Source organism: Pezoporus wallicus, unplaced genomic scaffold (genome assembly GCF_028554395.1).
Source record: "Pezoporus wallicus isolate ANWC-B61680 ecotype Strahan unplaced genomic scaffold, APGP_CSIRO_Pwel_v1 contig_7904, whole genome shotgun sequence".
Classification (NCBI taxonomy): domain Eukaryota; kingdom Metazoa; phylum Chordata; class Aves; order Psittaciformes; family Psittacidae; genus Pezoporus; species Pezoporus wallicus.
The window spans coordinates 256,039-276,543 of record NW_026639904.1 but is presented as its reverse complement, the minus strand read 5'-3'; the positions used below and the strand labels follow the sequence as shown (position 1 = coordinate 276,543).

Genomic DNA, 20,505 nt, shown 5'->3' with positions numbered 1-20,505 from the left:
ATGCCTGTTGTACGGTTGCTCTGCATCAAAAAAGCTCAGTTCTTTCTATGTGGGATGAATTACCCTGAGTGAGAGGGAAATCAGTGAAATTCACAAATTCCTGAAATTTGGAACCTCTTTTTTCCTTAGCCTTTTGGGCAAAGTGCCCTGACAAGCTGGCATTTGCCTGTTGAGTGAGAGACTTATCATTTCTGGAGGGTTGACTAAACAAGCAGTTTTTAGTCTGAGAGATGTCTGTTGGGTCTTCTTATTGTAGATATTAGCCTTTAATATTGTACATTTAAAGCTTGTAAGCACTGCTTGAAAAATACTCCAGCACAAGTATAAACCCTTAAAAGAATCCAAACCTTTAAAAATAAATAGGCTCTATTCCCCTCAGAAACACTGGCTTTCAGAAACACCAGCATTTAACTATTGTTAAATCTAGCCATTTGAGATTAGTCTTTTAGATATTATTCAGCAAGAGACTTTGGAGAGAGACATCATTCCACATTTTGTTTGGGGAAACAATTTTTTAACTTTGTAGTTTGGCAGATGCTGCTGCCATATTTACAAACTAGAAATACCTTAGTGTAGATGAACCTCTAAATATTTAAATTCAATTTCATACAACCAGATCACATGTACTATCATAATTAAGTAAGAATGTCACTGCAGTTGAGTACTGTGACTGGATAACCGTCTCCCCCTGCAAGAGAGATGCCAAAATGAAGCCAAGGTGTTTATAGAAAATAAACATCAAGGGTGATGATGACATGTTTATTTTCAAAGCGGGAGACCATTATCCAGTCACAACATTCACTTCTATTATACTTATTGCAACTGTACCAGAACCAAGCTCATTGATTTTTTTTCAAAGAGTAATTAAAATAACATTTGTGAATAATACAGAAGACCAACTAAAGAAACTGCTGCAACAGAACAACAATCCCCCAAAGTGGTTCTACAGTAGCATTACAGTCTGATTAGCACAGGAGGTTTATTTGATGCTTAATGAATAAGAAACTAGTGCTGGTGAAATGTAAATCTCTCCAGTACTGGCTGACTTTTCTGATGCCCTGTTTAAAGGCTGTGTTAACTTGCAGCAGTTAATCTGACAGCAGTCCCTAAAGGCCATTGCCACCCCTGAGTACTGGGGAGGTCTGGAAGAGCTCCAGTCCCACTCCTGATGCTGGCAGCAGAGAGCAAGTTAGATGCTGAAAAGAAGTCGCATTGCAGGGATTGTTCTGTCAGCGGCAGTGTCTATTTAAGGCTGTCTTTCTGAGGGAATGGCATAGAGTTTTCTTTACACAAACTGTGGTGTCTCCTGATAGTTTCTGATAAAAAAAGATCACGACTTTCAGACTGATGGAGAAATGACATAGGATTCTCAAATTTGCATTTCTGGATGCTACAATAAGTATATCTTAACAGGGTCTGATTTGTGGACTCAGTTCCTGAAAATTGAGAGTTGGTTGGTTTGTTTTTTTTTTTACAATTCAGGTAACCAAAAGCGGCGCACATAAAAATCACTGATTTGGAGAATTTTAGCATTCAGGTTAGGAAGGTGACTCAGTGGAGTGAAGCTAGTAAAATGGCATTTGATGGCTTTTGCTGACAATTCGTAACATGGAAGTTATATAAAAACCCAAACATTTCTCCAATGATAAGTGGAGAATGCAGGGTACTGGTGGTACTGTACTTGTCACAGTAGGTCTCAACTTTCAGCTAAAATGGCTGTCAAATACTGCTTCAGGTGCCACAGCTTCTTGATCCTTATTATCTCAGAGCAATAAGGACAGCATTACCGTCAGATGCACGGACTAGCTTTCTTGGGGTGGTTACTGTTCTGAGAACCTGAACAAACTCACGGCAATTATTTCATATAGACCACAGAATGGCTGTCAGATGTCAATAGCTTCAATTTGAACTGAAATAAGCATAATTTGAATCAGTGATATCATAGAATCATAGAATAGTTAGGGTTGGAAATATCAATGCAAATACCTCTCAGTTACAGGCTATTATCCTACAAGCTATCCCCTGCCATTATTATTTTGGCATGAAATGTGATGCATTAGACTCCTGTAGACTTCTTGCTATTGTAGAGAGTGGCCCAAGTGAAAAATCAAACCAGTTTTAATCCTGCTTCAATTCAATTCAGAGAGCGCTCTCATTTTATGTGATCTCCCCAGCTTCCATGCCAGTGGACAGATCTTTGTCACTTTTCCATATGGGAGAGCTGAATCTGTGATCATTAGCTAAAAATGGAGCCATTCTTACTAGGCATAATCTGAATGAAGTAATAATTGAAACTAATCATAAAAGTTTAACTTTGAGATTTGAACCTTTTCAGAGCCAAGAAGAATAAAGTTCAGCTTTTTTCTTTTTTTTATACTACTGTGACTATCAGTGCTGCAAAGGAAGTAAAGACACAGAAAAGTCTCTACCACGGGATCTCCAAGAAGGAACCTGAGGAGTTTAAGATATGTTTAGGTGGCTTTTTTCCTCATAGCACTCTTTCCACTATAAATAAAAACCAGCAATTCTTACCTTTTGTCTAGAAACCATCCAGGATTTTATTGTTGGTACCAGCAGACTTCCAAGAAGAATCTGAGCAGGATGATAGATGAGTAAGGGGACGGAAATTAAGGAGAGGTGCTCATAACCCGCAAATACTATCTTCAGCATTGGAATCCCTGCAGACAAACAAACAGGAGAGAGACTTTCACCTCAGATTTTGAGCTCCAGATAAAAGCAAAACATTTTATGTTGCATTGACATTTCACCAAAAAAACCTTCCAAAAGAAACAAAGTGAAGACTCAGAAGTTTTATGTAAAAAAACCCCAACACAAACAAACCAGCAAGAACGTGAGCAAAAAAAAAAAGAATACCTGGCAGAGAAAGTTCTGTGGCATTAAGGAAGGAGTAGCAGAATGCCATAAAAGATCTAATTAAGCTAATGCTGTCAAACTCCTGCTGAAGACTTGATAGAAAATAGATTCTGCTATACCATGACTGTTCAGTTGCTGAGCACACTTGTGTCCTTTCTTTCACTGTGCTCTGTTCTGTATTTTCGCAATTGTCCTCCATCCAACCTGCCTGACTCCTGCTTGTATCCTTTCTTCAGCCTGTTCACCACTGGAGAAGGATTGTGCTTTTCTGGCCAGTTTTCTCCCTGCCAGTTGGTGAGTACCCAAATGACAGCTTTCCCTGCTCTGACCAATTCATGCAGTCACAGGGTAGAGTCAAGTACTCTGCAGGTCAGTGCTTAGGTGTTAGAGAACAAAACTCTCTGCTCTACCTATGTGTTTAAGAAGAGATACAGCATGAAAGAGAAAAAGTTTAGTGAACAGAGTGAGCAATATAAAGCGATCATGCCTATGAAGAGTTAGGGAGCAGCTGGAGTACAGAAGTTGCTACATACCGGAAGAAGTGAGTATTACAAGCTAGAGATGGGACATTTTTCCTAAGAGCTTGAATTTGCACTAAACACTGCTAATTGTGTTAGACATCTCCATGCATAATTCTCCCACTTGATCATGTGATATGTAAAATTAAATTTGATTAAGTTTTGCAGTAAATAAATTGATTATGTTTACTTTGAACACGATATTGTTCTGTCGTGGTTTAAACCCAGTCAGGTAATTCGTTCACTCACTTCCCCCCCTTTCTTGCCCTCCCCCTGCTCCCGGAGGGACGGAGAGGAGAATCGAAAAGAATGCAACTCCCACGGGTTGAGATAAGAACAGTTTAGTAACTAAGGTATAACACAAATCACTACTGCTACCACCAATGATAATAATGATAGAGGAGATAACAAGGGAAGAGAATACAACACCTCAGCACCAGCCGACCGATAACTTTCCCCCCCTCAGCCTGACCAAGCACTGACCGATACCTCCTCCAACCCTGCAGTTTCCCCAGCCCTTCCGGCTAACTCCCAGTTACCTCCTGGGCATGACGTGCTGTGGTATGGAATACCTCTTTGGTCAGTCTGGGTCAGGTGTCCTGTCTCTGCTTCCTCCTGGCTTCCCCTCCTCCCTGGCAGAGCATGAGGCTCACAAAGTCCTTGGCCAAACCAAAACATCTCTATCAGCTCTGTTCCCGAGCCGAAAGTCAAAACACTGCACTGCATCAGCTACCAAGGAGGAGAAACATGACTGCTACTGCTGAACCCAGGACATGTTCAAAATTACCTGTTTAAACCTTGGAACTCTGCTACCATGCTCTACAACTCACATATGTGGCCAAAACTTGCAACCATCTCTGACCAGGCATTTGCGTAGTTTGCCAACAAGAGCAGCTGTGATTCCACAGCAGCCCCCTGACAACATACCTTATTTTCTCTCTCATCTTAAATGTCATTCTAGGAATCTTCTGCCACCATCACCCTTGCACCAAAGCAGGCTATAGTTTTTAAAGAGCTTGTTGTGTGTCTCCTTTCTCAGCAATGACAAAAAGCTTTGTGCCACATGCCCTCTATTCCTCTATTAGCAGATATTTCAGATCAGCCAAAGCAGCCATGCTTGGGCAAACTTTTCTGTATGTCTTGGATGAATTCCCATTTCCAACATTTTTTTTAGGTGTGCCTTAATAAAAGTTGTCTCCCCCTTATGTAAGGAAACAGGGTTTTTGTTGAATATTACCATGCCACCAGTGCCTCACCATTTCTGGCATGCCTAGGCTTGCTGAAATCTTCATGATATTTCCACAGCACCATTTCTTGCCATTATTTTGATTAGCTTTATCACATTTACCACTAACAATCTCATCCCCATACTAGCTGCCTTTACCTACATGGCTATTACCAGGGAAAGATCAAATAAAGGCTTGCATGCTAATTTGAATATTATAATTACCTTCAAAAGAACATCATGGACCTATCACAGAATAGGGTTGTTTATTATTAACACTGATTTCTGGGGCTTGAAATAAACAGTATTTGGATAGAAATTAAATGGGCATTTGCATTATATTAAGGAGTATATTTACTTCATATACCCATCAAACTGTTTTTGTAAACAGATAAGGGTTTTATTGCCTGTTTCCAGGCAACAACTTGGCCCTTACGCATCCTTTTCTATTCTCTAACCACAGAAGAATAAACTAGAGCCCCAACCTATGAACATGCTATATTTATGTTCCTAAGACAGTACCTGGGGTTTTGGTAGTGCAATTTCATCCATAGATCCAAAACCACTTTAGTAAGCTGAACAGGACTCCTACAGAGAATCAGAGAACACTAAAATGACTAGCCTAAGATCACACAGAAAACTAACAGCAGAGACGTGAACAGAATGGATCCAACGTGGCTGAGACATGCTTTAAATTACTGTATATTTTCTGAAAGATGAAAAAATTGAGCCTAAAAGGTAAGTCCTCTAGAGGAAAGCTATTTCAGTAAAGCAGGAAAAGAAAATTAAAGTTGTCAAATATAAATACAAAATACTATAATTAGTGTGACAATGTAATTAGATCACTGGTTGGAAAGAGATTCTTAATTCACAGCATGTTTAAATACATGTCACAACAATAGGCTCCTGTAAACTACTAATGTGCAATTAAAGTGCCTGTTATTTACCAGAAAAAAACTAACTGGTGAAAAGAAGAAATAATAATCATTTCTGCATTATTTCATTGGAAATAAAAAGCCCTGTTGCCTTTTAATACACTTCTGATTTTTATAATTCCAACTTTGCCAGTATGCAGCTGTCTGAGAAAATATTTCATGACAGAGATCCAGAGAATACAGTCACAAATGCTTGTGTCAGTAATATTGACACAAAGCTAAACAAAACAGCAAACATTTTTGTAGCAGTGCACAGTAACTGCAAGCCTCAGTACAACTGCTAATGTTTTCCAAACACACAAAGCTCATGCAAATTCCTAATTAGGAAAAACATTTTAATAGTTACTCTTCCCTCTCTTACAAAAAAAAAATCTCAAAACAAAACCACAAACAAACTACATATTGTTTATACACATAAACCAAAATCAAGCAAAGTGAAAACCAAATTCCAGCTAAAGAAAGAAAAGTAACATTCTAATGCTTGGGCTGATGCTGTATGCTGAATCTTAGCCCATAAAGCATTTTCAGCATGCACTAAGAGAAGCCATAACAGCAGCACTGAGTAAAACAGCAGTGTCATGAACAGGTGTGGCTATAACAAAACTGGTAAAGTGAGACAAGTTTCTATCTTTCAGATAGATAGCAAGGAAGGAAAATGCTAAGCAAAATGGTTATGGCTATTTTTATTTCTGATTGTCCACTCCTGTTTTCCTAATTTTTTTTTTACACAGCAACAAATCACGTATATTAAACCCCAGTCCACTGTCTTAGTCTTAAGTTTCCTCAAAGTATACATCAGCTTCTACACCCCATTCCCCCCTCCCCCTCCCCCCCCCAATTACTAGGGTATTTATCTGTCACCTGGTGCATTAAAGCAGCATTCACACGTATGAAAAATAATGCTTGCAAGGATTTTTCATTTTGTTTTCACAGAGCCATTAATCATGCTTATCTGTATTTCAGGGTAATGGACTGACTTCTGTGGGTCTTTGTCTTGATACTGGAAGAGGAACACTAGCATTATCAGTTTATACACAATCTTTCTGTTACGTTTTAAGATTGCTGTCATGCTCTGAAGGCTCATGCCACAAAACCCCATTCATGTTACTGGGGTTTATGAAGGTTTATTTCAGGCTTTCAGCAGCTTGGTTCAAGCCAAAGACCCTCACTCACTACCTGTCATGAGTGCTGAATGACAAAGTGCTCCTCTGTGGTTTGGTAGCAACTCGGACAGCTTCGCTCCAAGTAGAGGCATAACAAACTTGAGTTGCCAAAGTCTTTTAAATACCCTTATTGCATGAATATGTATCCAGCTCCTGGATCAGAGCTGACCAAACACTGTGAAAAGTGCAAGTCAGGGTTGTATCCCATCCTCCCCCAAAGAAAGGAAGTGTGGTACCCAGCTGGGTTAGGAAATAGCATCTCACCTGACCAGGACTACAGAGAGCTGTAGCAGAAGGAAGGGAGCACTGAGTTCATCCCACAGATATCCCTTACAAGCAAGATAATTAGTATTCTCAGCTTTTTACCCTGAATTTACCATTTCTCCTTTGCTTGGCTTTACTTCTCCTACCAGTGCTCCCCTGTGTTCCCATCTTCCTCCTTGCTCTTTGGCTCCGGTATTCAGGGGCTCTTTTTCTGTTTGCATTTCTCTCTTCCTCCTTTTTCCTCCTCTTCCCCACTTCCATGCTTCTAACCTGCTTGGTTTTGCTTCGCAAGACCTTTGCTTCTGCTTACTTGCAGCAGCGTAAATTTTGGGCACTTCCACTAAAATCACTCAGTTCCACTAAGCCCAGTGGGCAGTAAAATCATAGTCCCTGTGCAACTGAGAGAAGTGAGTTAGGCAGTGTGGTATGGAGTACATTTAATTTTTCTCCCTTTTTGTGTCCTCACTCTGCCCATTTCATGTAATAACTTTGCAAACCTGAGGAAAAGCTACTAAGAGAAAAGCTGTTCGTCGTGACCTTCAACAACAGCAAGGAAGAGTGAAAAGATTGCTCTTACAGTCTGGTATAGGAAAGTCCTGTTTGCTCTCCACTGCTCCAGGGTATTCCAGCTTGCCTCCAAGGCTGTGTTTTATCAGCCCTGGTCAAAAGCTACAGTTTCTCTACTAGCCTGCACAACTCAAAGCTATTTATCCGTCCTCCAGCTTTGTAGCCAGTGTAACCTCCCATATCTTCGCCTTTCCCCTCTGCTACTTTCACATTTTGTAGTCACCTTCTTAAAAGGCCCATGAAAATACTATGCTGCACTTCACTACATTTAGTTAACTGTAAAATAATAATAATAAAAAATCCTAAAAGATGTGAAGGTATTTTTAAGAGAATTTAAATATAGGACTCTTTTCATCTAGCTATCACTGCAGTAATATAAATGAAGCAAATTAATTTTAATGCTCCAAGGTACTGATTCTGTGTCACTGTCACTGACAGGATCCAACTAGACTTTATGAGATGGCATTTGACTTTATGGAAGTGAGCACTATGCACGCATTTACAATTTTACAGGGACTTTAAGCTGTCATGCTGAAAAATGTTTATAAAACATTAATCAAAAAATGCCTCTTTAATACAATGCATTGTCTGAAAGATGTTAGAAGGCACATATTGTAAATGGATTCTTTTTCTGACTAAAGTAATTTCTACCAAAAGCCTTTCCCCACTGCTATACCAGTACACAGTGTTGAGAGATAAAGAGCACTTTCTGAGCACATTACTACCTGATCCAAACACTTGGGAAATCACTAATGTACAGCATGCCATATTTCCATGTCACACATGACACATTTGTCTAAAATTACCCAACAGAATTTGACATTGCAGCACATTCCATAGCAGAGCTTTCAACTGACATCTGCCAAGTAAGAACTTCAAGTAGGAGCTTTCTTCTTCTAACAAGCAAGTAAGAGTTTTCTTTTATCCTATACCCATGACGGAAGTGATAAAACAATAAGTACTGGAAATCAGGGTGGGTTTTCTTTCTATTTTAATATGTTTATTTTATGCTTGCTGAATGTGTAAGCTCCCCTTAAAGCACTGTTTTATCATCTGCTGTTTTCTATCATATTGCAATGGGTTCAGAGAACTTAATAGAACATTTTTATTACCACTGAAACATCGGCCATTATCTCTCACACCAAAGCAGAATTATTGCTGGATGCTCTACTTATATACTTCACTGTATAGGTTTTTCCCCTTCAATGTCTTCATAACAAACAAATTATCCTAAAACTTTATTGCTTTCATTACTGAAACACATTCCAAATCACAAAACACTGCAGCATTTACTTCTTAGGAAAAGAGGTTTGGGGCAAAACAAAGAGGTCATCACTAGGGCTATGGAACAACCAGGCGCTGAGGATTCAGAATGCCAAACCACCCTCACAAAGCAGTGAAAAGCCTTAGCCTCTGGATTTTCAGTTCTCTCTTCTACTTGTCTATACATTTCAGTTGCTGTAATTTTCAAGTGCAATATGCAAAACTGAATCAAGTGTATGATGGTAGCTTCTGTGACATTCTCCACAGTCCTCTTTCTGAAGGATACTCTAAGGACTTGATGTGAGGGGAACATTAGTAGGTCAAATAGCTATTTTATTTTTTTTTTCAATGGAAAGAAGACCTGTAAAGAGGAGCATATATTACATTAAACCCCTCCTAAGCTACCAGAGTGTTTTTTTTTCTGTGCTTATCCCTGCAAAGGCAGTGCCAAATGGGCTGAGTGACTGCATGGTGGGTAAGGGTGCAAGATCTGAGCAAAATCCAGATTAGAAAAAGGTTGTTCATACAGGTGGCTACCAGAATGACAAGATGCTGCTAATCTCCTGTTTTGAAAACTTTCTTAAGGGTTTTCCTGTTTCTTCCCAGGCAAATCACATTGCTATGGCTAATTTTGAGGAGATAAAAGTACATATACTATGCCTATCCTCAGTGAAAACTAGTTGGGCAAATGTTTCTTGCCCTTGTTCAGACTGTTATGACATACTGAGATCACAATAGGAGAAAATGCTTTTGACAAATTAACTGGTTAAAGATTCTTTTTCCTGCATGCATGCCCTCTCCAAAGTGTGTACTGAACTCAAGTTAAATGCTTTTCCTTTAGGACCAGGTTTTTTTCAGGAATGGGAAGAGCTGAACGGTACCTGACAACACAAATACTTGCTTGCTGCTGAGTATTTCCATTTCAGCTGAAGAAAGCATCTTCTGACATAATATGAAATCACCTTTCATTGGGGGAGAACAGAATACTTGAAGCTGAGCCAAAACCAAGAACCAAGTTCTTCCCCAGCTGGAAAATTCCTTAGAGGATAATCTGACAGTCCTTTTCCAGCCCCACTCCAGCTGTAACTCAGATTTCTTTTGCCCTTAGCCAAAATAACCTAGACCTTACAGTCACTTTGCAAAGGAATGAAGGCTGAGAAAAGTAATTGACAACCTTTTCTACTCTCTTGTCCAGAAGAAAATAACAGTGCCACAGTAAGATTTCATCTGCAGTAGCTAGACAATAGTTTACAGAAGTAAAATGGTTTGTGGCATTTTTGGTTCCATCACACCTCGATGATAAGGCCTAGTGTTACCATGGAAATATAACTTTTGCAAGTAGATATGAAGAGATCATCCATCAGCACAACCACAGCTGTCTCCAGGTGATATGACACTTGGTCTCTGGTTGGGAAGATTGTGCAGTGTTTGTTGCATTTGAGACCACATAACCCTTGCCTTTTTGCTGACATATATGCTGTATGAAGACTTATGCTTAAAATATTCTCAGGGGGAAAAAAAAGCAATTTTTTCACTATGTTTTCATATATAAGTGTAATGGAAAGCAAAAACCAGGCTCACAAACTGGTAAAAACCAAGTATCTGAGGGGGAAGCTTTACAAGGGACTGGTGAGACATTAAGGGAGTCTGGAAGAGCTACAGGAGGAAACTGCAAAATGGAGCACCATCCTAGTTCAGTTTGGAGCTCTGCATGGATCCTGATCTTCAAAGTAATTCTCACTTTCACCCCTCTCTCCTTGGGAAAGAAAAATGATTTATCAGAATATTCAACAAGCCCTTCCAGTACGAATTATTGGGAAGTCTTTGTACTGAATCAGAGTGATATGGTCACATATTGTAATTATGCTAGAATGCAAGAATTTCGCTGAGCCCCACACTAGGTTGTAAAGGACTAGACTGGTCTAATATTTAAGTAAAGAAAGAGAGGAAGAAAGAAACAAATGAGAAATAAGATATTTCTTTTGCTGTAACTCTAACCAGAATAAAAAAAAAAAAAAGAAGAAGAAAACCTAATATGATTGGAATGTTTTTACTCATTCTTTGTGTAACTGGCTCACTATACTCATCACAGAAATCAGTAATTTAAGTGCAGTTAGTAGGACACAGCACATCTTGATACTATCAAAGTTTTAAGTAAAAAGTACAGTTTGGCTATTTCTGGGTTTTCAACGGGTGCATTTAGATTGGAAGTGATGTTCAATGAACAACACAGGCAATCTTACCAGCTGCTAACAATGAAACATTTAACACCAACAACTGAAGACTAGTGCCTTAGACTCCACCTGTCTGACAATCTGGTAGTAGCAATTAGGTAACAGGGAATTCAAGAATGAACTGAACCACCATAAGTCGTATTTTATGTGTGACTTATCTTTAATTTGGCACCACAATGTGGGCACAGCAAAGCTGTAAGCCGATCCTCACACTTCAATGGCTTGTCAGGTCACTCTTCATACACATAACATACTCAAGGCACAGGATAAATTGTTCCTTGTAATTCACTAGCAATATCTAAGCTGTGAAGTTTAAATGAAAGGAATTTAAGCACTCATTCTCTTCTCTGTAATTCTTGTAGCCAACACTTTTTAAAGGCTTAACAGGTTAGACCTACTAATGAAAGGAATTCTGGACAAAGAGATTGACCAATGTCCCAAAACCACAAAGCTGAGATTTGATTAATTTGATTATTTCTTTGAACATTAGTGCCCTTTCCACAAATAGCTGAAGCTAAGATTTCTCAGCATTAAATGTGAATTTTGTTTACACATATTAATAAAAAGTCATTATAAACATGTTTTATAATTGTTCTTATTATATTTGTAAACATGAGCAGGAAAGGATTATGCTCCAAACTGTTTCATGCTATCTTTTAATAGATTTTTGTAAACCTGTTTTCCTCCTGAAACCTTGTTTCAAATGAAAATATGATACACAAATTCATTATAAATGGTGAAACAAGAAAACACTTATTTTTATTAAAAAAAAAAAAAGTTAGGAATACTAGCATAATTTTTCTTTTAACTCTATCTTCATCAGATTTCAGTGGCCAAGAGAATACATGTAGCCAGACTTCAGTGCTCCAGACATTTGGGAAGGCATTTTGAGAAAACAGCTCACTACCTAGAATAACTGAGGGATACTATTTCCTACTCTAGAACTGTATGGATTAAGGGTTATGCATTTGCCAATGGTCATAGGCAGCTTTTAGATGAGGCTCTCTCAGATTCCCAAGGCTATTCTGCAGTAGGGGATTTCTAACTTTTGCTGCTGCTGTTGATTTTTCACATCTTTGCACCCACTATTTTAGAAGTGTCTGGAGTCAGCAGCTCAGACTGGCTGCCAGAAGATGCACTGAGAGCAGCAAATGTAGATGCAACTCTCTCAGAGACACCCAACATCATCTTCAATACTTGCCAGGGTGACACTTGTAGCCTCTGCCAGCTTGAGGTAAAAAAAATATATCTTGAGTCATGTCCAAACGTGGATCTTTTCAAGGGTAACCTGTCAGGTGTCTGCTGAATATAGTGTGGTTTCTTAAAGCAGATAAATTAACTTTAACTGTTTTTGGTGGGGAGGGAGAGCTCTTGTGTCATTATCATTTTACAGATGGGTATGTGTGTTTATTTTTTTCTTTATTATAAAGAGGTATGAGCTTGCTGTCATTAAAAACCTGCAATCTGGTTTTTAGTGTCTGATCCAATTACATGTACATCTGGGAAGACACACAACCAAATAAATAATTGGAGAGGTGCAACTCTGAAATGATAATTGTTATTCATCGATCTCTTTCTGCAAGTTGAGATTGAGAGATGTAAACTTCAAGTGAATGAGATCTCCTGGGTGAGATTCTTCAGTTCAAACACAGCAAACAACTGTTGTCCTCTGATGCACATTTTAGTACTGCTGGAGGCAAACTTTCTAAATATTAATAAAAAAGCTATACAGATGAAAAGGAAGCCCTGGGAGCTGGTACAGAATTTCTTGCTACATTCTAAGTCTAATCAAAGAAACATATGTTTCAGGTCAGAAAGGAAAGGAGATTCCCTAATTTACACTAGTATTTCCCCTTCTGGAATCACAGAAAGGACAAAATTGAGTAAACTGTAGTAGATTAGAGATGCTATATGGTGAATCTTGTGATTATAAAAACTCTGTCTCCAAAAGCCACTATAACTCACTGGACTATGCCATTTCCTACTTTCAGATTGGTTTGCAGCGTATTTCCTTCCTGAAAGTATATCCCCTAGGGATACTCCGGTCTGAAAGAGATAAACAAGGGGTGCTGGCCCAGCCACGTATATGAGTAGCAAGGGAGAATAAGAGAGATGCTCTGGTAGAGACATCCCAGCAACCACAGCCTATTCAAAACAGTCAGTCTGACTTCTTGCAGAGATAACCCCCTCAAGTGAGTGGTGGCTTTAGTATTTGAGAAATGTCTGTGCAAACATTCATATTATTCCTAATGACAGAAATCTTCAGTCTATATTTCATTTTGCTAATATTCTGATATGGCAGCTGTGCTGGAAATAGCAGCATTTCCCACATATTCTTTGGGGTCCACTGACAACGAAGACATGCCAATTACATGGTAATAACCTGAATGATAATATTGTTTGGTAGGAACCAAACATTCGTTCTAGAGGACTGCTGAGCTAGAAAAGGCAATCCATCTGCCCTCAAGTTGGGCTACAAAAAAAGATGTTAGCATGAGAGAAGTGCAGCAGATCCAGGTGATTCTGCTCTCCCTGCTATCATCTCATGTAACACAAATCCCTCTGTTCTTGTTTTCCAGAGACAGGGAGAGGTCTAAGAGAAGGGGAATTACAGAGCTGAGGAAAAAGCCCATTTGCTCCTTCCAAACAAATGCTAGGCAAAAGACTGAAAAGACGAGAAAAACCTTTCATTTTGGCCCAAAGAAATACCATATCAAAACCCATTGAAGGGTTAAGTCCCCATAGATTGCAGAAGCAGGAATGGGAGAGAGTTTCTAACTCTTTGACAGTAGTGAGGGGTACATACTGACCTAGACACAGCCTCCACAAGACACTTAAGACTTTCAAGCATATTCCTCCCTTGTGCCCTACTAATTCTAGGCAGAGGAACAGACAGATCACTTTCACATCATGCTACTGGACACAGAGGGAAGAAATGAGAGTTAAAGTCAGTAACAGGTAAGAAAATACACAAATTCAAGGACTAATAACACCAAGAAGTATGCTATGATGCCAGGAGTAATACCTCCTGTTCAACACTCAGAAAAATTTCAAAAGTGAAAGAGACAGTATCAAAAGTCTTTATTGGAAACTTTGTGAGAGCAATTAGCCAGGATTAGTATAGCCTGTACACTCACCTAGGGCAATGCACCTGATTTTACCGTCTTACTTTCTATTACAGAATTATTAAGAGATGCTTCTCTTTTAAAAATTAAAATTATCTACCTTATTTTAACACAAGTTAGAACATTTTGGCATTTTCCTGACTAAAGGAAAAAGGCAATTGTCACCACACAGTAAGAGCCTGGGCTGGATTAGTACAGCATTTCATAGAGTTTGGATGTAGGAAAAAACAGATGAAGCAAAACCCCAGCTAATATTAAACAACAGTGGTTTAGGCTGTGCGAATACATTATTTATCTCTGAAAAATCTTGTAAGGGGATATCTGTAGAGAACATGAGTAAACTATAGATAGCTATGAGCAGATTGGAGCTATATGTGAGCACGATGCACTCTGTCACATTGTGCAGCTGGGGAACTTGGGGGAAGGCATGGGCTGATTAATCCATAGCCTAGACAATCTGCTCACAGACAATTGTGGTGTCTGTGACTGTGCTTGAGCATTACAGCAGGCTTTTAAGAATTGTTCAAGTACAGAATACTGGTTCCTGACTTGTGCAGTAAAAAGCTGAGTATTTAAAAAATAGATTTGAATGAAATGAAAACATTACAAAATAAAATTAGCACTTTGCCTTTTATTTGCAAAATTAATTCTAGAAATTTTGATTGCATTACTTTAAGAATACCATGCTGAAAGAAATGCTACGCTGATAAATCCAAATGAGGAAAAATGCACTCTGCATCATAAACAACACCCTGGTTTTATTACAAGATGCAGTTATTTTGGGTTTGTTTCCTTTTTTTTTTTTTTTTTTTTTTTTTTTTTTTTACTAATCTGCTGTTCATCTTCATCATAGCCACAGTATTAACATTTGCACTTGTGGTAGCCAAACTAGGTAGCAGTACTCCATTTTCTGCTGATAAAGTGGAAATTTTTTTTTTTACAATCCTGCATTTTACTTCTGGAGTTGTAACTTCTGGCTAGCAATTTCTCTGCAAAAAAACAGAATACTGTTCTGGACTTGGCTGCAACTTTTGTGTAAGTGCAAGCAACAACTGCGGTATTTTTTTTAGATAAGCCACACTGATAGCTTTGCACTTCCTTGAGGCCTCTTCTCTTCTCACTGAATGAACTCCAGGGAATGGCATCATGTCGGGCTTTCCAGATGGATTATGTGAAGCCATAGCTCAATGTCATTTTCAATAGCAAGGCTCATAATTAAAGGTCAAATAGTCACTTCATCTGCAATCAATCAATAGAAGAAGTACTAATACTAAGTACTAATCAATCAATGGCAAATGCACTAATAAAAGCCATGCATCAAATGTCCGCATATGTGTGTGCTCACATGTACTGTGCATATATGTGAGTAGGGAGAAGGAGAGAAAAAGAACAAAGTGTGGGTGAATATGCCAGAGGGCATTGTGAATACTATATTTATCTTCACTCCTTGTAACTTTATATCCTGTTTCAGTCATTGAGTGAAATACAAATAAACATTAGTTTTTCTGCATATGTGATGTATTGTATTAAAAAAACCTGCCAAAGCACCCACTTCTATGCAGAAATATCAGCTTGTGTTCCTAAGAAACACAAAGGCACCTACCCTGTGTAATTTGTCCTTACACAAACATACCCCGCACTCTGATCTTTGAGACAAAAAAAGTGTGTCAACTGTTGTGTCTACAAAATAAAATGCAACATATGGGAACAGCACTCATCTCTGTGCAGAGCAAGCACTTATTCATGGATTCAACAGTAGAAGTGGCAGTTGGCCTCATGAGCATGCACTGCATGGGAATTAGTTGGTTTCATAATATGGTGTGGGAGAAAGTGACTTACAAAAGTCTTCTCATGCCTCTCCTATTACCACTTCTGAAGCTTTAAAGCTGTCAGCTCTTCTTCCGCTTTAGCTGGTGCTATTCTAAGCTCCCCAGGGAATGGGCCAGACATACCTATTTGGAGCTTCACCTGCCAAGCTGAGAGAAATCAGTTTCAAAGTGAAAGAACAAGTGTTGGGGGGTCGGTCATTTATACACTACCACCAGAATCTTGAAGCCAAACAAAGCAGAGCTCCACAATGAATGTGAAATCAGACCCTTAGCTCTTGCTTTCAGGCATTGTAATGACAGAAGGAGAGGGAAAAGCTCTCTCTGCCACAAGTGAAGATTTCTCGTTGCATGGTTTATATAGTAGACAAATATGAACATATGTTCATATGGACAAATAGTAATATGACAGAACAACAAAAGAGTAATGGCCAAAATACCTGCATCTGTCCTTGTTTCTGCTAAGATCAGGGTGGACAATACTGTGCTGTAGATAGATCTAGTTGTCATTCAGAAATGGCTGATACTTGAAAACAAATTAGATCTACTTTGCTTCCACCTTCAGTGAAGGAATAAATGACAGCTACTCTGGTTAACATTCCTGTTTACATCACCAGCTCGGGGGCATTCCTCAATGCACTACAGCTCCCTGTTTGCATAGAAATGTTTATCAGCTCTATTTTATCTGGACCTGGTACTAATATCAAAGAGAGTAGAATACCAGCAGTTTCAAAAAAGCCAGCTTGGAACTGATACACAGGAGGCACACCTACATAGTGCATGCACTGTAGGGGTGCACATAAGAGCAGCAAGGCCCTAAGGCTTACCAAAGATGGGCTCCCAGGCACTGCCAAAAAGAGCATTTCCCCATTAGGACTGGTGCTCAATTCAGGATAAGCTGCTGCTGGCCTCATGGCAAGACAAGCCTGGGAGCTTCAAAGAAACCTCGACAAAGCTGAGCCCCAGAGATGGAATACAGCAAGGGCAGCACAGGTCCCAACAACCCAGTGATCTCAACACAGGTCCTAAGCAGTAAGGAAAGGCACTGCAAAAGTGTAAAGCTTAAGCACAAATTACATCATGTGACCAGCTTCCTAGGAGGTAAACTTCTTTCTATGAAACACCAGCTCTTCAAGGATTAAGTAAATCAGTCTGTCCTGAAGCTGACAAACAGAACAATCAGTAGCTGAGAAGCAGTCACACAATACTGTATTCCACCACTTACCCGTTTCAACTTTCACACTTATTCATGAGACATCTGTATTAGAAGGGTAAAAGTATTTATGGTTGGGGAAAAGCTGTACGAGTCCTTGTAGTCAAGGTGGCCAAAGCAGTTTTGTTGGTGTGCTTGGGCAAAGAAAGATGCAAATTAAAAAGCCTGACTCACTGGGCTGTGCTAATGAGAGCAGTAATTTGAAAACAGAAAAAAGTGAGCCAGAAAGTCAAGCAAGTTAGGGAACTCAAACTAGATTCTTCTAAAGGAAAAAATAAAATATTAAAAGGAGAGTATATGAGCAGAAGAAAGGTGAGCCAATTCAGCTGTGTGTATAGGGTGCAGGTAAAGAAAGGCTGCATGACAGGGCTTGGTAGAGTGAGTAGAAGACACAGAGTCCCTTCTTCTGGGTGATGGCAAGCCTCTCTAGGACTTAAATATTTTTAAAAAAGGCTTTGTGCTTATCGTCTTAGTGTCACAGCAAGCTGCAGAAGTATTCAACAGAATGCATATAAACCTGTTTTCACCAGGCAAGGAAGACTTACACATTTGTGCTGTTAAGTACAACCAGCTTCTTTTCTGTATTTATCACAGTTGTGTCCTAGGTTCACACACAGCTCCAAATAGCAAGTACAGTAGTTTGTTATGACCTATGTGTAATGTTTCATTCTATAAATACAGGTGTAACTGTCCTCCTGAATACAGGCTTATTTATTAGTTGAAGCTTCAGTTTCATAGAACATCTGGCTGAAAAAGACCTAATGTCATTCTATCTATGTTCTGCTCCAAGGCAGGATCAACTAGCTAATTCTTGTGTGAGGCTTATCTACAATGACAGGAGATTCAAGTCATCAATAGGCAACATGTTCTAAAGCTAAACTGTTTTACATTAGATGGGTTTCCCTCATTGTAACAAAATCCTTCCGTTTTCAAAGTCCACTGTGAAACAATTACTTTTCACCTTCTTTGCATCAACCTTCCATGCATTTGAAAGTCACTACTGTATTTCACCTATCTTCTCACAGCAATCACCATTGTTTCAACCTTTCTCTGGGGTTCCATTTTTGAGATCTATGATCATCCTCAGCACTCTCCCCGATCTCTTTCCAGTTGGTCCACATAATTTTTGAATTGTGGAGCCCAAACCATCATGCCAACGTCAAAAGCCATAACGTGTTCAAGCAATAAAACTTTTGCTACTTCTCTGCAACCAACAGGACCTTATGTGAAATGAGGTCAGGTTAGTTTGGTATGATATACGTTTGACAAATCTATGGGACTGTTACTTGTTTCTTCTTACACTGTTAAAATAATTTATTTGTTTCAGTAGTTTTCTACAAAATGAAGTTAAACGCACTGATCTATAATTCCTTGTCCCCTCCTTGCCTCCATTGTGAAAAAGAGGCATTATGTTTGCTTTTTTCTTGTCTTCCAGGAACTCTTTCACTTCCCGCAGACTTTCAAGGCCACTTGCTAACAGTTCTGCAGCACAGGCCTGGCTGAAGCAAAGAACCCTGAGATAAGTTTCACTATATCAAACTGACTTGGAAAACATCTCACCTAAGTCCCGACTTGTTCTTCCCCTATTCCAGACTGAGTTCTTACCTTTGTTATTGACACTAGCAAATAATTCTCTTTGATGGATACAGTCTTGAAAAGGCATATATTCAGTCACATATGCTTTGTCAAATGCATGTTTTCATATTTTGAAAACCAATAAGAAAATATTCTTGTCATTTCACTGACTGAACATAATGGATGAGGCAGTAGCAAGTGCCTGTAAGTATAACTGATTTAGCAGTATTTTGTGAATTTCCATCAGAACATCTTATTATCACTAAGGAGTCATAAGTGACAAGTATTCCAATGATGTTGTGATAAATGAAATCTAATAAATAAAACTATCCAGAATATCTGCAGACTTAAACACACACATTTTGCTCATGTTAAGCAAAAGACAGTATTGACTATTTGTGGTTTCTGAATACACTACATTTTCATTTTCACTTGTACATCCCAGCCTTTAGGTGTAAGATTTTACTGTGAGACCTTAGAATTTTTCCAGTAACAAACCTAAAACTTTATCAATACCGGATTAGGCCAAAGAACAGGGGAAAAAACAACCAACCAACCAACCACAAAAAAAAAAAAAAAAAATGACCAAAAAACCCCCAAATCCCCCCAAACTAGAAAGAAAAGTCCATCTTTCCATAAACAAGATGCTCTTACTGTATAACCACCAAAATCTCAGTTGAGAAGACCATACTGTCTGCCCTGTAATAAGCATTTATTTTATCTGTCCAAGAATATCATCCTATGTTTAGTATCATACTTGTATCATTACTTGTCACACTGAAACCAAACCCATTTAAGCAGAAAAGCCAGCAACCAACAACATTATTTTTAAACACAGCAAGGTATGCATGTTACTGTTGTTTTGCTCAAAAGCTTTTCTCCTGACTTACCCAAGGTGAGCGATTTGTGTGTGGAACAGAAAATGATAGCCACTGTGTCTGCTGGTGTGAAACTAGAGTTATTCCTAGAAAAGAAAGAGTTTTAATAACCTCTGATAGCAAAAACCTTCTTAAAACATCATCGTTCGAATATATTGCTTTGAGGATCTATATGCATGTTCACATCACTTTGATCAGGCCTAGTGACAGAAATAATTCTACACAAAAATGAACAGTAGTGTTTGATTACTTTTTATTTAAGCAGAATTGTTTTTCAGTTGTGGCAAACTCTCTAATGAATATGCTGCCACGTGAAGGAGAGGAAATTCGAACACATGGTATGTAGAGGACAACTTTATTGCAGCCAAGGTTACTTCTTAAAAGTGCTGTACCAGAGTAGTGGCCAGCTTGCCTCTATAAAAAGAAAAAAGAATGATCTACAATTTCTTTTCCGCATATGTAATGTTAACAAAATGCTTAAGTGAGATCATATATCCAGTCTACACTATGAGTACTCCTTAGTAATTATCTTCTGCTTCAGAGAAAAAATGCATCTAAGGGATTACACACTGGGAGTAAGGCCAGGAAGGGTGTAAAATTTACACAGAGAGAGAGAGGTGTGTGACTGGCCAATAGCTCACTCTTTGGCCCAACTTAGGGATCATTTTAAGAGATTCTAAATATTTTCCATAGTGAGTTGGTTATTACTTAATGCATTTTACATTTCACTGTTAGGACATATCATCTTCCCCCCAGGTTAGGTTTAGCAGTTAAAAAGTTATTTAAAAATGCCTCCCAAGGTCAGAGTGTGATCTTGTCACACAGAAATTTTCTTGTGGAACTAA

The 20,505-nt window shown here is 38.8% G+C and overlaps 2 protein-coding genes across 9 annotated transcripts in view; one reads left to right on the top strand and one right to left on the bottom strand.

Annotated features, from left to right (window-relative positions):
* Positions 1-20,505, bottom strand: part of SLC10A7 (solute carrier family 10 member 7) — a 143,380-nt gene that overhangs the window by 4,313 nt on the left and 118,562 nt on the right. For 7 of the 8 annotated variants that reach the window (XM_057416741.1, XM_057416740.1, XM_057416739.1 and 4 more), the window contains 2 exons: positions 19,673-19,746; positions 2,533-2,678 (listed from right to left, as the gene is read on the bottom strand). In XM_057416741.1, the coding sequence (XP_057272724.1) occupies positions 2,533-2,678; positions 19,673-19,746 (220 nt within the window). Of the gene's footprint in view, positions 1-2,532; positions 2,679-18,576; positions 18,707-19,672; positions 19,747-20,505 lie in introns of those variants that run through there. The other variant, XM_057416743.1, reaches the window with a different exon arrangement.
* The window catches only part of LSM6 (LSM6 homolog, U6 small nuclear RNA and mRNA degradation associated), a 64,449-nt gene that overhangs the window by 35,838 nt on the left and 8,106 nt on the right, over positions 1-20,505 (top strand). The gene's annotated exons all lie outside the window — the stretch shown is intronic.